We start from the raw sequence: 19,017 nt of genomic DNA on the forward strand, positions 1-19,017 counted from the left end.
GGTACGAATTGTATGGTTCCTTAAATAGGGTTGACATAAAGTTCGACACGTGGTACGTATTGTATGGTTCCTTAAATAGGGTGGATTTATTTCGCCTTGAATCACTGGCACATTTTCCAGAACCATTTTCAACAATTAATGTGAAACTATATACTACTAAGAAGTATGGCTGGGATTGGGTTCCAAAAGTATTAGCCCTTACGTGTAATTATGAAATGTATCTCTCAATATTTATTCAGTATCTGCTCATGCATGTTTTACGGCTGATACATATGAATATGTTTGAACACTTTACATAGTTATTTATGTGTAAAATTATGTATGTTCTTTGTATTGTTCTGATGCACTTCGACTTTAATTTGTTAACTTGAATATGTAAATGGTCAAAGGCATGTTGCCGATGTTCTAATAAAAATCTTGAAACTTGAAACTATTTTTGAGTATTGTTATTTTTTTCTCCAGATACATTTACATTAAAATCGGAAACTGTTAATAACTGTTAATAGTATGCTTAACGTAAGCCATTTACAAATCGAGGTCTGATGGGGTATCATGGTCGTCTTTTGTATCATTTCTCAAATGAGGTCTGATGGGGTATCACGGTCCTCTTTCGCATTGTTTGTCACGCGACGATACCAACAACTGATTAGTTGACATATAAACAAAGTCAAACGTTATGCCTTTTCTAATATTATGAAAACACTGTTATATGTATTACAATATTCTGTGATTAAAACTTTTAAACCGTATTGTATTGTAGGTACATATCATTCTTTCTTCTTATATACTTAACCATGATCCCCTAATGTGACAAAACAATTCATAGCCCGGTAATATCTTTCTTTAAAGTAAACGAAAGACAAACAACAAATATAAATATGTCAGGAGAGCTGTATTCAAATAAAACCAACTATAGTTCCATAACTACATTCGCGCATGATGTCAAATATGGCATAATACAAGAAGATGCACATAAAATAGTTAGAAACGATATAATTATACAATAGGCATTGAAAACTTAACAGGTTTTGGAGAAAGCAAAAACCATGTCATTATCAACAGAAGATGTGCGCCGATGGTAAAGAAATAATGAAATATTAAAAAAATGCATGTGAACAAAAACAGGAGTACACTAAAATACATGTTCAATGAGTGTTCAAATTTTTGTTTCATTATCAAATTCACTTTACTTTCATGAATATGAATTATGCAATGCAGCCATTTTCCCCTTTTGTTCTAAGTATATTGCCAATCAGAACATATTGAGGAAATGAAGGCGGGAATACAAAGCATCTTTGATGGAATTCCTGTACAGATCCAGCGCAGCGGTTGAAGCTATTAATTAAAGATCCTGTCACTGATAAGAACCAGCCGAGGCTTAATTGATGGCAGCAAGTATGTTTATATTTCATCTGTATACAATTTAGAAGGTTATTTATATATTAAGAGGACAAACCATACCAAATAAAGAACGACGAAGAGCTTAAATAAATAAAACTGACTAAAGCTCAAAAAATTCAATAGGTGTCATAGCATAAAAATATGTATATGACATAATCTGAGTTGCTGTGCGCTGAATGATAAGAAATAATGTAACAATAAAACTATAACGGGTTTGAAGAATATTAAAATATGTGATCCTAAAAAAATGCGCCGAAAGTAATTCGGTAATGAAATATTTATACACTGAAATACATAATCATTCATTGTTCAAATATATGTAAACATAATAAAGAGCCTTTATTGGTAATCAAACGTTTAAAGCAAATCACGATGCAATTGTATTTCCTTAGTATATGCTTTTTTGCTATAACACGGAAAAATCACGTGTGTTATTTTTTCCTTGTTCATGATTTTTTTTAACGTAATACGGTATCAAATCTCCTTTGTTTTCCTGTTAAACTGCATGTATAGTTAATAAAATTTAGATGTCAACGTTTTTAAGAAACATTTACCACCAAATAAAGATATAATCAACAAACTGGTGTTTCGTTTATATCAGATTTTAATAAGTGTTTAATGCATTAAATGATAATATAATTCATAAATAAATATACTATACAATTAAGTTTAAACACTGGTTTAACATGGTTATAATGTTCCTGCAGCATTAATGATAAGAAATGTCGGATGTTTCAAGAATGCAACATTTTTATTCAAATGATTGATTATATTTATACTTTGCTTTGCAATCAAACAAACTCACCTAGTAACTTATTGTAAATGTATACACTGCTGTGCGTGAAAATGTGCTGGAATTGTTTACATCCTTTGTTTTGTACAGTATACGTCCAATTTAATATATGTATATATATTCAAAATAAAGCTTACAATATAAGTTGAATTATAAGTCAGGCGGATGTGTATTTTAAGCATTAACATACCATACGTGTCAACAAACGTTTTCCTCACTTAAGAAAATGGTATTAGTTAATCACAGAAAAACGAATCGATTCGGTGGAAATATGATTGAGGAAATATAATGTGTTTATTGACACACAGCATCGTGTGAAATAATTAAGACACAAACTCAATTAACTGTTTGTGGATCATTCATAAAAGTCGGATATGTGCATATTAGAAATTGATTTTTCTCATATGCATTCTCCCCATGATAATAATTTTGCTTATTTTGCAAAATAATGCAATTCCTAGAGGGATCTTCTCAGAACAAATATTTGTACATATTAGTCAGTCTGTAGAACTCGTTAACCAGCTTTATAGATCACAAAACAAGGCTACACATTTAAGAACATGTTACTCCGTAGGCATTATTAGGGCAGAAATCCCTGTTAAACTCTACTATTTTTTTATTTCCGGCAAGTTACTAATAACCTATACAATAACGGATAATATATGCAAAACAACATTAATCAATTATTAAATTTGAGTCGTCGCCTTGAAACGGCCAATGCAAAGTATTAAGGGTTTAAACCGGTTGATGGCAAGCGTTACACTTAGGAGAGAAGAAGTCACAAAATACACATGTGAAAATAAACGTTGACATCATGTTTGCCGCTTTCATTCATTTTTGCTTACCGATAAATAAAAATGGAACGCATAACAAACATAATCATGATAGAAACTTGGATTACAATATGTTTGCCTTGCCATGAACCAATTGCCAATATACATTGACGAAACTAAAACCTTAAAAAAAGAAACGCATCACCACTCTTAGGTTATAATTTTCTGCATAGAATCCTTGCAAAAACACAATTAGTTTTTTTTTTCTCTGGCGTCGTTACCTCTGCATAAATATCTATAATATAAGTCGCAACCACGCAGTGTATGGTTTCCACGAGTAAGTAGCTCGTTCCTACGAGTAAATTAGTCGTAGGAAAGAGGTTACTTACTCGTGTGCTCGAGCAATTTTGACGTGGGAAAGATAAAGCTAAGTCGCGTGCAGCGCATAGCTAACTTGTATGAAAAGCTTAGTAACTCGTGGTAATGACATGATCAACCAATACAAACACATGCTGTTCACTGCATGTTTACATATGGCTGATATAAGGGAGTCTAACATAACTACTAAAGATATAAACCGGACCGATTCGCGCTTTAAAATGCTTTTAAACTGTGTATTCTGATTGGTCGTGGTAACAAGATACTTACTCTTTGGAAAGTGAAATCAGGGCAACAACAAAATACAAACAAATACATAGTACGTTTCACTTTTGTGCCACCGTAATAACCATCTAGCGGTATGTAAATGAACATGCAAAGAACATTAATTTATAGTAACCGCTTATTTCGTACAATGTGTATGCTTCATTAAGAACATGCAAATTGTACTAAAAATACCACAATCTTGCCAAGGTCATTAGATGGGTCGCAGTTTCTAAAAAGGGCTTCTACGCATTGTGTTATTTGTTTTTGTGTAACATTTTCTTTCATGAACAACTTGTCTTTTCCTTTTCTTTTCTTGCCATTTTCAATAGGTTTTAGTTTCAAGTCAGTCACAATTTGTGTGAGTTTTTCATCGTTACATGAATCCCGCATACTAAGAACCATCTCTTCGATTGCACCATTCGACCAAATGAAGCAATTGGTATCATCTTTATTTAAGTTTTTGAAGTCCTTGTCTAAAAGAAATTTCGCAGGTAAACACAAACTCCTGCACATGGATCTACATAAAGAAACATTATGCACGCCGTTCATTTTGGCAATTGTAAGATCGGACAACACCGTTTGAAGTGTGTCTTTATTATCGGAGAGGAATGCATTTGTCGTATATATAGGGTTAAGTTCACGTGTTGAACGCATCGTTGATAACAGAACATTCTTCATTTCGTTCAAAAATAAAATTTCGCTATCCCCTTCGCAAAAGAGCACTCGTCTAGCAAAGAAAATGTCTGAAAGTTTGTCATTTGTCATTATCCTCAAGGTCTTTAAATTGTGTTTGACAAGTTTGCCAACGCTGTTTACTCTACACTTATTTTCTTCTGCTCTGCTAAACCTATAGCAACTAGACAGTGTCCATGGCGTTAGAAACGCTGTATTGTGAGTTGTCAGTATCACAACTTTTTCATTGGCCTCCGCTTGGCGTCTAATTGCCAGTATCATTCTTTGCACAAATTGCGGGTGCATCCCTCTATCTGGTTCTTCGAGGATTATCGTTTTGAAGCATTTTCCCGACAACAGAATGGACACGTATTTTGCTTCCAAAATCCCTTCCGGTGTTTTAAGCAGCTTCATCGAATTGTGATTTACCTGTAATTTCCCACCTCCATCTAAAGCAAATTCATACTCAGCTGACTGATGGGTTATTTCTTCAAAGACATCCTGTTCGATTGAATTATCGTAACGTTCTTGATTTTCTAGAAATGCTGTTATTATTTCGCTCCTTTTTAGTGCTTCTTCATAGTTTGCTTCCTTCATATCGCCTTTGATTCGTTCACTTTCGGACCATTGCAATGGTCCGATTGATCTTAATGGAAACGTAAACACTAGATGCTTTGACAAATCAATTAACACACTTTGACATGGTGTGGTACTTGGTTCACACATACTTGCATCGACTCTTGCAATTTCTATTTTCTTATACCAAAGATTTTGTAGAAGAATATTTTGGATTGTGTGTTCTGTGTGGGTTGATTTAGAAAGTAACATATTGTGAAGTTCAAGTAATGCGTAGGTGTTCAAATTTCGTACCTCATGTACTTTGATATTTCCTTTATCTTGAGTTGACTTTGGTAAGTTTAGAAAATCACAACAAAATTTCCTCACGCGCAGTTTTCTTCTTCTCTTATTAATGACATATTGAATGGCAAATTGGTAATAATGTCCTTCTGAATCTATGTCGGCTAACCCTGGAGCCTTCTCTGTCGTTTCGTCGAACTCTGGAATTATTTTTTTTGTTTCACCTAATTCTGGAGTTGTAACTATGTCTTTCTCTGCCGCTGTGTCTATTGTGTCTTCTAACTCCAAAGATGCGTCTGGACCCGTTTTATCCAGTTTGAAGGTTGATATAAGTTTAAGTTCATCTTTATTCCCTCCTTCTTTTCCGTTGAAGTCTTCTTCGCTAAACGAAGTTGATAAATCTTCATCAAGTTCATCTTCTCCAAACAATAACGAAAGCCCATAGTCATTTTGAAAAATGTCCTCAATGGTATCTTTCGGGCAAAAATGGAGTGCCTTGTTTAAAGGAATGTATACAGTTCCACTAATGATTTCTTCATGATCATTATCAAGTTTAAATCTGCATATAAAGTACGACACTTCTTTGGGATTACATGGCTTGGATACCGATGTGTTCATGTCCGCTTTTAAACATCGACGGATTCCTTCAAAAACGGCGCTTTTCCCGGAACCATTTTCTCCAATGAAAATATATGGGCATTGTGCCCGAAACTCTATGTCTTCCTCATTTCTGAACACAACAAAATTTTTAAAGCATATATTTTTCAGCATGTTGTAAAATTTTGCCTGAAAATAGAAATGGAAAAAACACTTAATGAAGGATAAAACAATGACTTTTAGAAAGGCTAATATGTTTATAATAGAGAAATTCCCACTGCAATTTATATCTGAGATATTCCACATGCAATTATGACTTAAAGGGGCCTTTTCACGTTTCGGTAAATTGACAAAATTTAAAACAATTGTTTCAGATTCGCAAGTTTTCGTTTTAGTTATGATATTTGTGAGGGAACAGTAAAACTGAACGTTTAGCATGCTCTTAAATATCCATTATATGCATCTTTTGACGATTTAAACACATGTACTTGAAAATTATAAAGCGTTGCAACGCGAAACGATTTTATAATTTGGAGAGATTTGTTGTTGTCGTTACATTTTGGGATACCACGAACATTGTCTATATATAATATAAAATTCGTCGATCATTGTGTAAATGCCGATGGCCTAGTGGTATAGGCGATAGACTTTTACTCCAGGGGTCAGTGGTTCGAGTCCAGCTGAGGGTTACTTTTTTTCTTTCTTTAATTGTATTTTTGGTTTTTACTGGAGCTTTTTAGAAACAATGTTACATGTATCAATATAAAGCATTTAATGACAATGTTCAATACATGCCAACATCTGTGAAAAGGCCCCTTTAATAAATAAATTAGCGAATGCGATATTATGTTAACCTTTTAAGCTATGTCATATTTGATCACGTACAGAGAAAGGTTTATTTATTTCAACAGATCAACTTATCATTATTTCTCAAACCTCAAATTCCACAACACGCACCATTATTATACATTCAATTCGTCTGTGAGCACGAAAACATGAATTTTAATTTTGTCAGTTAAATATGATTAAAATACATGTAGATCACTTTACACAGCAAGTTTATGAAAATCACATTGGTTTTATGAACGAGCATATACAGTTATCCTTTAATTTCTCTATCGATTTCTTTTTTAATGCTACACTATATGGGTGCACCAGACTGCAGTCAGCTTGCATGTCTTTATACATAGTTATTGTAACGTAATGATAAGAATTTAATATATGTAGGAGAGTATCGAATAGTCATATATTTTAGTCAGTAGAACGCAATCAATCGGAAATGTAACAGAACAAGACCTAAATCAACAAACCGTCAAGGTTGCATAAATAAGCATCTCAAAATATATATATAAAGTCACAGTTGTATGTTGGTATTGCCTTGGATTAAATAACGGAATTAAATTCATTGATAACATGTAAAAAACCATTTGTTAAAGCCACCGAATCATTCAGTCATTAACAACAAGTGCCGACACTTTTCATATAATTGTATATGAATGACTGGGAAATCGACATGGGTTGTGTACCGGGTAGATAAGTTTTGACTCCGAACACGAAGATGGCAGTTTTTATGTAAAAAGATAATATACATATGGTGTGTATTCCAAAGTATTATATTTAGTAGAAACGTAGGTTTGTGTCTTTTTGAATAAAAAAGAGATACATATAAATTGTAAATCGCCGGGCCGGCTCGTAAGGGTCAGGCCGCCCGCCGTATTTTTAATTATTGGACTTCAATATTTTACGATCTCGAAAGTAACTAAATGTATCTTATTAATTGGAATATTGTCTGGACTTATTTTGTGTTAATTTTGCTGTTGTTTTTTCATGTTTGTCTTTTGTTGACCTTAATTTCTTACAATGACGACAAATCCGCCCACCCAATGCACACAAGTTCGTGATTACTTAATTACGCAAGCTGTTGTTCAGACAAAATCAACACTGGATATCATACGACATGTGCTCTATTTCATATAATTACTAGTATGCACACCAAGTGTTAACCTTTCTTTTTTGTTCTCTAGCTTGAACGAATCGATCGCGTCGTAATTTTCTGGCAAACGTTTACCGATATTTTGTATTACGCATACCTCACGTTAAAAATGACTACATATTCTACACTGTGTGAAATATCAAGGTTCAATCGATTGCCCGTCTGCAATTCTATTCTTTGTCATTAATTTATCATTCAGCAATGTTTAGCCGATCAAACCACTAAAATCGATACCTTCGGTTATCGATAACGGGAGTGTGTACTTTCCACTTAGAATGTCGTGAGTTTGAAAGGCACGTTCATCTTAGTATGTATGTTCTTATTAATTGCGACACGTCATATCTGGGTAGTCACATAATGCAGCCTAAGGCACAGAAGGACCTCTTAAACTTGGAAACACACACACGCACGCACACGCACACACGCACGCGCATACGCACACGCGCGCGCTGACACACAGGCACGCTCACACGCACGCACACACGATACATGATAGACACCAAACTCGTTCTATATTTGAATTATGTTAACATTTAATTTGAAAGGGGTTTAAATAAACGTACAGAAGATTTATTTTATGTTCGAAACATCAACTTATCAGCTCTATTCAAATATTTTCGAAAATTCTATAGCAAAGATACATATTCAACATACTATTCTTCCATGAATTTATATTTTTCCGTCAAATATCAACTCAACTATGAGTGAAATTGATAACATCAAGCAGCAAGGTTTTGAAAATCTCATGAGTCTTGTAAACTAGTGTATACAGTTATCCATTAAGAACTATTTCGATTTCTATTAAAACGCAACACTATATGTGTATACCGGATTGCAATCACCTTGCATGCCTTTATAAATAAATAAAGTATTCATACCTGGCCAAAATCAATATTGGTGTTGTTTATTCATCTGTGTCTGTTGTTGACTGCAACATTTTACAAGGACGATAGATCCATTCACAAAATTTATTCAAGTTATGATAACTTAATCTCGTTTTGCTGTTTTTCAGACTAATCCCACATAGAATATCATCGCAATGTGTTCACTGGCTTTAACGAATCGATCCCGTCGTCATTTCCTGGCAAAACGTTGATCAATATCGTATGACGCTTATCTCCCGTTCAAAGTATGAATTCATACCCTACAAAATCAATAGCATGCGTGGTATTTCAGCGCTCAATCTACAATCCTATTATTTTGCCATTTAATTAAGTAATTCAATAATAATATACAGATCTTCTAAAAAGCGGACACAGGAAAAAGTTAGTTCGTTCACGTATATATATACCGCCGTATACTGTATTGTAAACAAAATTGTCTCAAGCACTGCGTAAATTTACGAACTAATCTATGACAAAAGATAGTAATATTATAGTTTGAAATTCAAATATACAACACTTTCAACTAAAATATATGACCTATCTGCATAAGCCAAGCTCTTCGTAAGATTCTTTAGAACGCGCATGAGAACTATTTCGGTCGTTCGCGTACATCTCCCCCGTTTACACAAATATTCAAAAATATGTTTATCTATATTCTAAAACTCATCGGATTCTTATGAGCCAGAAGTTACAGGTAAAGCAAATTCTACATATATAACACACTTACAGGTAAACTTGTTATCTTAGGCAGTCAGTTCGCTCAGGCGGATTTGGAATATTACAGATGCGACCCCCTCCATCACTATACAATTACTTTCATATAAAAATTATATCGTTGTGTTATGCTGGATATCATATCACAAATACATATTATGCATACTATTCGTCTATTAACACGGAAACGTGACGTTTGATTTTGTCTGTCAAATATCAAAAAAATGAAGAGTGACACTGCTCACATTACACAACAATGGTATGGGTATCACATGATTTTGCTAAGCGATAACGTATCTATCAAGTGATACTGCTATATTATCCATATTGTAAGACCTTACATGTTTTGAAAGTCATCAAGTCAGTTCATCCTTGTCACTAACGTTATCAGTATGTCGTATTCAAGTATAGAAACGTGGTTAAAAGTTTCTTTGTGTGAAATCGCGTTGATCAATTCGTGCTTGTTTCATTCTAGTATTATATGTTCACCAATTACGTGAATATGTATTTTTCGTATTTGGTGTATGTAGATGTTATATTAATGCGCATTCTTACGTGTTAGTATGTAGATAATAAATCTCCAATGCCTCTTATATTTGCTTGGCTTTTTATTTAATCGATAAATGTTCAAATAACTCTACGAATAATGCCAACACATAAATGTTTAGACAGTCACTATTTAAAAGGGGCATTATTCAAGTGTCTTCTAAAAGTGTGTTGTAAGATGTTTTTTTTTATAAGCAGATGAAAATGATACTAAAACTTGATATCATACGGCACGTGTTCATTTTCATTCAATATCTAATATATACACCAGTACATCTCGTAGCGCTTTGTAACAATATCATGTACATTGCAATTGCCATTTGATATACTATTGCGGCGGGTGCACGTGTTTGTATGTTTAAGATGTACATGACAATGTTATATCAATCTGATTGATGTAGCGTTTGGCAATTGATATTGTGAATAAATATACGTACACGATGGTATTTTTTATGTCAATAAACTGTTTATACCTTATATGCATTTGATCAGCGTTATTCACATTTTATCTTCATTATGTCGTACTTGTTTATTAATACACCAAACGACCGGTGGATCTTTAATTTGGTATATAAGAATTGGACAATGCCGCTTTGCTTATATCTCGAAACCCGATCGCTGGAAATCGCGGGGACCGAAAAAAATCCATGCTTCCCTTTATTGAGTATTGTTATATATTCTCCACATATCTATACCCTTAAATAGGACACGAACTGTTTACAGTATGCCATTCTAAAGTGGGTCCTTAGGGCTTCCATGACCCTATTTTAGTGTAGTTTTTCTCGCGAAGATACCGAACATAATTAGTATATATGTAAACATAGAGCAACGTTATAGACTTTCCAAAAGTTATGAAAAAGATTTAATATGTATTACAGTAGTATGTTATTAGAACTTTGAAACCTTATTGTATTGTCGTTACATATAATTCTGTATGCTTCTATACACTCGTTAAACATGATTACCTAGTGTGACAAAATAATTCGTAGCCCGGTACTATCTTTCTTGAAAGTAAACGAAAGACAAACAACAACCCTTGTATGTGAGGAGGCTTTATTCAAATAACACAAACTATTGTATTAATACAATATGCATGGAAGACTTAATCAGTTTGGAGAATATCAAAACCCATGTCATAATCAACTGATGATAAGCGCCGACGGTAAAGAAATAATAGCATACTGAAAATATGCATGTAAACCAAAATAATTGTAAACTAAACTACATGTTTAATATATGTTCAAGTTTACGAATACATACTACAATTCACAATTCTATCATGTAAAAGAAATATGAATTACAGCAATTCTCGCTTTTTGCCCCAACTATATTGCCATTCAGAACATGTCAAGGAAAGGTAGGTGGGGACAGAAAGCATCCTTGATGGAATCGGCACAGAGCCATCGAGTGGGTCAAGCTATTAATTAACCAGACCTGACTGATAAGACCTAGCCGATGTACAATTAAGGGCAGCAAATATGTTCCTCGTTATATATTTAAGAAGCTTAATTATATTTAAAACGAAACACCAAATATAAGAGTAGGAAAAGTTATGATAAATATAACTAACAAGGCGCGTATAATTTAACAATATTAATATGGCATAATCAAAGTAGATACTCACCGCATGATCAGCAATAAAACAATAATAAACATTTTCATGTAAACTTAACAGTGTTGTAGAATATCAAAAGCATGTCATGATCAAAAGATATGCACGAAAGCTAATGAAACAATGAAATATATATATGTACACTAAAACACACTCAACCATTGTTCAAATGCATTTCTACATAATAAAGTATTTTACTTACAATGATGGTTTTATTTTTTCAAACACGATGCACATTAAGTTCCCTAGTACATATTTTTTTTAAACCAAAACAAGGGAAAAGATATTCGTTATATTTTCCGTCTTCCTTGTTTGTGAAAGGAAATACGAGAATAAATTTCCTCTGTTTTCCTGTTTACCTGCATGTACAGGTACTGAAATTTAGATATCATCATATATAAGAAATATTGACTGTCAAATCATTTTACCAGATTTTAAGAAGTGTACAGTGGATGAAATAGTAATATAATTCATAGCTAATGGTTATATGCAATTTTGTATTAAACAATAGTTTAACATGGTTATATTTTGCATGCAGCATTTATGATAGGAAATTTTAATATTGCAGCATTTTTTTTCGAACGCACAATGGCATTTATACTCAATGTAATACTCATTTATTTTTTATACTTATACTAAAACAAGCATGCCTAATTACTAATTGAAAATATACACTGTTGTGCGTGATTTTTTTTATATATATCTTCTGTATTTTACAGCATATGTCACATTTAACCAAATATAATTAGTACAAATAAAGCTTACGATATATGTGAACTGTATGTCAGTATAGATGGAGTTGTATATTTCTAAGCATTAAAGTATCAAAGAATAAACAAAGGTTTTCTTCACTTCAGAAAATGGCATAGTCAATCACAGAAAACCCAATCAAATTCGGTTTATATATAATTGGGGAAAATAAAATGATTTTATTTACACACAAGATCATATAAATTAATATAGTCAAATTGAATTAAATATGTGCATGATTCATAACAATCGGACGACTTGCGCATATCGGAAAGTCTTTTCTGTTCTATGAATTCGTCCAATGACAATCATTTGGCTAATAAATAATTTCATTGATGGTGGGATCCACTCTGAAGAAATATTTGTGGAAATAAATCAGTATGAAGTACTCGATTATCAGCTTCATGGAACAAAGAACAAAGTTAAAGAAATAAGAAAATAACCTCCACTGACATTATAAGGACAGTAAATCCTGTTAAAGTCCTCTTGTATTTTATTTCAGACAAGCAACCAATTACATATAAACTAACGGATAATACAATCAAAACAAACATTCAATATTAATCAATTATTACATTGAACTGGCAAAAGCAAAGAATTAAGTGTTTAAACCGGTTGATGGCTAAACTTACACGTAGCTCAGAATAAGTCATAAATAAACGCTAACCTCATAGCATCTATTTACCGCTTTTATTTTTTTCTGCTGAGCGATGGATACACATTTAACTCATAACAAACTTAATCAGGGAAAACCGTTTTGGGCCTGGGGCGTAGCCCTAAGGCCATAGCAATGATTGGCGTCGCTCTGGAAAGCGGCGACTAGTATGTAATGCATTTTTTTCGCTTATGGGAGGAGAAGTTATTTTACGGATCGATGTATATATTTTTGTTTTAAGAATATCTTGCATAGTGGTGATTTTTGTGTGTAAATTAGTGTAAATAAGTACTGCATTTGTGCCTATTACATTTATTACAACATGCATTGCCAATAATGCAAAGCTAATTGTTTAAATTAATAACTGATCCACAACTGATCACAGGGGAAAGATCACAGGACTGGGCAAATACGCGAAATTTTCTGGTTTTGAATAGAAACAAAACATAATCAAAATATATTTATTTTGTGGTTTTTCTAATTTGCTTATTTAGTGGAGAATCAATGTAGTACGATATTAGAAGACCTATCGCGCAAGCAAGTTTATTGGAAGGCGTACTCGTACGAAAACGTACAATGTATTAGTTTATTAATAGACATATAAAATCGATCGCTATACACAACTTCACCAAATAGCAGTTTATAAATGATGTCAGCTGGAATAGCTCAGTTGGGAGAGCGTTAGACTGAAGTTGTTTACGTAATAATCATCTAAAGGCCCCCGGTTCAATCCCGGGTTCCGGCACGAACGGAACTGTTCAGCGGCTGACATTTTTTTTCAGTCAGGTTAATAAATATAATAAAGCTTTATTTTATGTAGACATTTTAAAATTTTAATACTACAATTGGACATTTTTTATTAAAATTAATGGATGCCGCGTGGTGACAACGTTAATTAAAATTTCTTACATACTTAAATATCTTATAAAAATACACGTGTTTTTATATTAACAAATAAATGCAAACACCACATCTATTATCCATGTATTTTTATGGTTGTCTATCATAGGCCCTAAGTACTATCCCTACCACACATAGAGCGCGAAGCGCGACACGTATTATTGATTGTAATAATGAGTTGCGATAAAGGAAGCAGCCGCTTATCAAGCAGGAGCTGTGTCCCAGCAACCCGTTTCCCTAGAGTCAAGCACTCCTAGGAGTTTTTTTTAAGAACCACATATAGAGCGCGAAGCGCGACACGTATTACTATCCAGGTGGTATGGGCCCTTTAGCATTATCCGACCATTACGTCCATAGTTATCTTCCTTAGAATTTGAGAAATTTTGAAATCGTTGTTCGAAGTCCACAATTTTCCTCCGATTGTTCCCAAACTTGCACAGGTTTTTTTTATCAATGAGAACCCAACCCAAACTTTATATGAGCAATATCGGACCATAAGTACAGAATAATGTCTCTTTGAATCTAAAAATAAAAGTGAAAAACTGATTGGTTATGTGATTATGTCAACATTTTTCATCAGATTCTTTCCAAACTTACAGTGTCTTCATATCAATGAGCATTTTTACCTCATTTAAAATGAGAAACATCGGGACAATAAGTCCAGATTTTTTTCTATTAAATTTGACAAAATAAACAATTTCCACTTGTTTAAAAGATTTCACAACATTCGTCTGAATCTTTCTAAACTTGTTAAGTATTTTATATCAGTATTACTCGAACCCTATTGAAAATGATGAATAGCGAAGCAATAAATATATTATGATCTTTTACTGAATTTCAAAGTATTGTGAAATGCAGTTTCTGCGTGCAATTTACAGTTTTCCTTCATTTTTTTTTCAAACTTTTACAGTGTTTTCATATCAATGAGTACTCAACCCCTATCGTAAATGAGCAACGTAAGAATAAGTTCAGAATCATCTCCCCTGGAAGTTGAGAAAAATATGAAATTACGCTTACACGATGAAGCAGATTTTTTAAAACCTACACAGTTCTGTTCCATTAATGAAAACTGCACACGGATGCCAGTTAAAAAAAAGAAAACCAATGTAAATAAAATGAACTATGAAATATTTGGGGGTTACGACACAAAATCATAGATAATGGCTATTTAGGGGTTATAACACAACATCATAAATAATGGTTATTTGGGGGTTATAACACAAAATTATAGATAATTGTTTTACCAGTATTTTTTTCTATTTTGTTTAATATAATCGGCCAATATATTAATATTTACAGTAGAAAAAAATCGTTCCATGTAACTTCATTGAGTGCCTTTTACACTGAAATTCCCGAAGCCCTTTGATGCTTTGCATCAATACTTTTCTTTTACAAATTTCTGAGACAGTCAGAATTGGCTGGCTGCCCAAACCCACGAATGAATGAATTCCCAAAAGTCCGATTTACCACTTGGCGGTAATTCATTCGCAATCAAAGAAGTTCTTCGCAGATCTTAATAACCCGCCTTGTAAATACAGAACATCACTATATAACATGACAGTGTCATAAAACGTGTAAAAAAATATTATTGAAGCAAAATTGCTAAGCATTTGCTACGACATAGTTTTTATTATTGTTTGCATATTCATGCGAGAATAAGTTCCTAACTTAACGTTCTGGGCCGAAAAGATACGAGTGTCTACGGAGACAGTAAGAAGAATTTTTTTCTGATACATTTTTGAAGACATTACATTTGGTATTTATAAACATATTTTAAGATATTGATATTTTATTTTGCGTAAACGAGACATTCAAGAAAAAAGAAAATGAATATATACATTCAAGAAAAAAGAAAATATATATATATACACTGTAGCATATACACAACTGTTGTCTTTTTTTACAGTCTCTGAGCTTCTGCACTCAACCGCTAGGGTCAATCCGTATAATTTCAGACAAAGGGAGAAATTCGGACAAAACATCCTAAATGCATTTTACGTCACACTAAACCTAGCCCCAGGCCTTCAGCGCCTACAGCGCTTTGATTTACAATATGCTGGTTTTGCAAGTGACGAATTGCGTATACACATAGACGAAAATAAAATCTTAGTCATTAAACGCAAAATCATTCTCGGGTAATCTGCACAATATTGTAGCAAAACACAACTAGGTGTTTTTCGCTATCGTAGTTACCTGTGCATAGATTGCTACAATTTAGGTTCCCACGACGAAGTCCCTGGTTTCCACGAGTACATAGCTTGTTCAAACGAGTTAACATGTCGCGGGAATGAGTTATTAAGACGCGGTAACGACGAAGCTACGTTGTTGGAAGCACATAAATTATTCGTGTACACGACTTATGAACTCCTGGTTACGATATAATAAACAAATACAAATAAATGTTTTAATCGCGTGATTCAAAATGGCGGGTATATTCATTCAAGTTTCAAGTTTGTTTATTTGTGATATAGGCCTCCGGCCCCTGAAACATATATATTACAATCCATGCAAAACAATGGTGTGTGCACAATTGGTTGGCATAACATGTAAGCATATAATCGAGTGGTAAACGATTCTTACAATAACATGTTAAAAGATTGTACAACATTTGCATTTAGTAGAGCGGAAATGTATATTATATATAGATATACACATACATTCACAAACATAGGGAGGTTACAATAATTACTGACGATATAAATTGGACCGAATCGCGCTTTAAAATGATAAAAAAAAATTGTGTGTTTTCAGATTGAATGTGAGAACACACATGAGAAAACACTAACTCGTGGGAAAGAGTTACTAAATATTTAATCGAGACAACAACACACAAATCAAAACAAGTACATATCATATCTCACTTCTGTGCCACCGTAATTGTCCTCTCCCGATACGAAAGAGAGCATCCACAGTTTATTTGTGTAAAGTAAGTTCATGTTTCGTACCATGAATATATTTAATTCAGAACTTGCATCTTGCATTAAAAATACCAAACACTTTCCAAGGACATTAGATGCGTCGCAATTTCTAAGAACTACTTCTACACATTGTGTAATTCTGTTTTGTATAACATCTTTTTGCATGAACAACTTGTCTTTTCCCTTTCTTCTCTTTCTTTTCTTGCTTGGTATAAAACGTTATTATTTCAAGTCCTTAAAAATGTGTTTGAGTTGTTCATCCATGCTGGAATCCCGCATACTAAGAATCATCTCCTCGATTGCACCACTTTGCCAAACGAAGCAATCAGTCACATTTATCTTTCTTTTTCTGAAGTCCGTGTCTACTACGAATTGTTTAGGTAAACACATGTTCGTGCATATGTTTCTACATGCCTCAACATTACCATTGCCGTTCATCTTCACATTCGTAAGATCGGACAACACATTCTGAAGTTTTTCTTTATATTCGGATAGGAATGCATTTGTTGTATATATCGGGTTGATACCGGGCTCACGTGTGGATAAAAGTACATTCGCCATTTAGTTGAAAAAATAATTTGTCGCTATCCCCTTCGCAAAAAGCACACGCTTCTCACAGAAAATATCTGAAATTTTGTCATTTGTCATTAACCTCAACGTCTTAAAATTTGTACCGACAGTATCGCTTATGCATTTGACTGTGGAAAGTAGTATTGTGAGTGGTCAGAACCACAATTTTTCGATTAGTCTCCGCTTCGCGATGTATTGCCTGTTCCATTCTTTGAACAAACTGTGGATGCATATCCCGGTCTGGTTCTTCAAGTAGAATTGTTTGTTACTGCTTACCAGATAATAAGTTGGCAATGTACTTCGCTTCTAATATTCCTTTTGGCGTTTTGACAACATTTTCCGTCTGTACTAATATATCACCATTGTCCTTATTCAAACAAAACGTGTACTGCTTAGACATGCTTGTTATATTATCACCAATACGCGTTTCTTTTTCTTTATCAAATTGCTCTTCTTGTGACAGAAATGTTTTAATTATTTCACACCGTCGCATCGCTTCCTTGTAGTTTTTTCTTTTTCTTCTGCAACAATCCTTTTACTTTCGGACCACTGCAATGGCCCTATAAATATAAAAGAAAATGTAAATACTAGTTTCGCTGACAATTTTGTAGCAACTTATGACACTCGGTAAACTCTGTTGGAACGCGATATACTTTTAACTGTTCGAAGCTAAGGATGTTGAGGAACTTAGATCCATTTGTGTTGTAACTGAATTCTTTCTTTTAAATCCCTATAAAGGCCTTGAAGGATGTTAACTTTAGAAACTCGTTGTGTTGTGTCATGCACATCAATTCACGTTGGCTGAACTACTTAAATGAAGCAAATCAACGTGAAAACAAACGCTTCTCTTGTTCTCATATTCAGTAACAAATTGGTAATAAGTCATTGAATCTTTTGTACCTGTTTCTAACGACGTATACGTTGTTCCGGTAGGATCAGTTGCCTGTACAGCTTGTCCTATGAGAATGCTGACAGTTCCACTGAATATGTCCGACTTTTCATCAATTTCGAATCTACACATGAAGTAAGATACTTTTTTCGGATCGCTTTGTTTTGAAACAGAGATGTTTAATTTCGCTTTTAAGCACCGGCGAATTCCTTCGAAAACGGCACTTTTACCAGAACCATTTTCACCAATGGATATGTAAGGACTTTGATTCACAAACTTAATTTTCTCTTCGTGTTTAAAGAGTATTTTTTTTTCAAAGTGAACACTTTTCAACATTTTGTCAAATATATCAGTGCGGTTTGTTCAATTTATGCACAGTTGTATTTTATCTGTTATGATTTTTGTATTTTAGTTTCGTTGGCATTTGTTTTTGTTTTTTAATTTAGTAAAATCAATTAGCGCATTAATGTCTTTAGAGTTAAAAAAAAAAGGTTTTTACGACGTTAAAATGGAGTAGACAGTGATATACACATATTTGTTGAGTATCGCAAAGGATATAATACAACTTAACATAGCAGTACTACGATTTGTCTTCGTTTGAAATTCTGAAAGGTTATTCCAAGTGCAACAATACATACAGTTATAAAACAGACACGTATATATATATATGTAGTAAGCAGTACGGAGCTCAGGCACTCTTTTACAAATCTTTACTCTTTTTCGAATCTGTTGCAGACAGTTGCAAGTAAACACATTATACATTTATTAGCAATCGTTTGGCTCGAAGTTCAGATGGCATGAACTTTTTCTTTCGGTCCCCGCGACTTTGAGCCTACGGGAGTCGACT

The 19,017-nt window shown here is 33.5% G+C and overlaps 2 protein-coding genes across 3 annotated transcripts in view; one reads left to right on the forward strand and one right to left on the reverse strand.

Moving 5' to 3' along the window:
* Positions 1–19,017, forward strand: part of LOC127876682 (fibrillin-2-like) — a 124,197-nt gene that overhangs the window by 54,548 nt on the left and 50,632 nt on the right. The window lies entirely within an intron of this gene.
* Positions 874–11,734, reverse strand: LOC127876692 (uncharacterized). The gene is made up of 3 exons (XM_052422097.1): positions 11,691–11,734; positions 8,611–8,876; positions 874–5,928 (listed from the first exon to the last, which is right to left on the reverse strand). The coding sequence occupies exon 3, from the start codon at positions 5,911–5,913 to the stop codon at positions 3,775–3,777; it is 2,139 nt and encodes a 712-aa protein (XP_052278057.1). The 5' UTR covers positions 5,914–5,928; positions 8,611–8,876; positions 11,691–11,734; the 3' UTR covers positions 874–3,774.

The sequence above is a fragment of the Dreissena polymorpha genome, chromosome 4, assembly GCF_020536995.1.
Source record: "Dreissena polymorpha isolate Duluth1 chromosome 4, UMN_Dpol_1.0, whole genome shotgun sequence".
Classification (NCBI taxonomy): domain Eukaryota; kingdom Metazoa; phylum Mollusca; class Bivalvia; order Myida; family Dreissenidae; genus Dreissena; species Dreissena polymorpha.

Coding starts and splice junctions, on each gene's coding strand:
- LOC127876692 (XM_052422097.1), bottom strand. CDS start 5,913: ATGCTGAAAAATATATGCTTTAAAAATTTTGTTGTGTTCAGAAATGAG.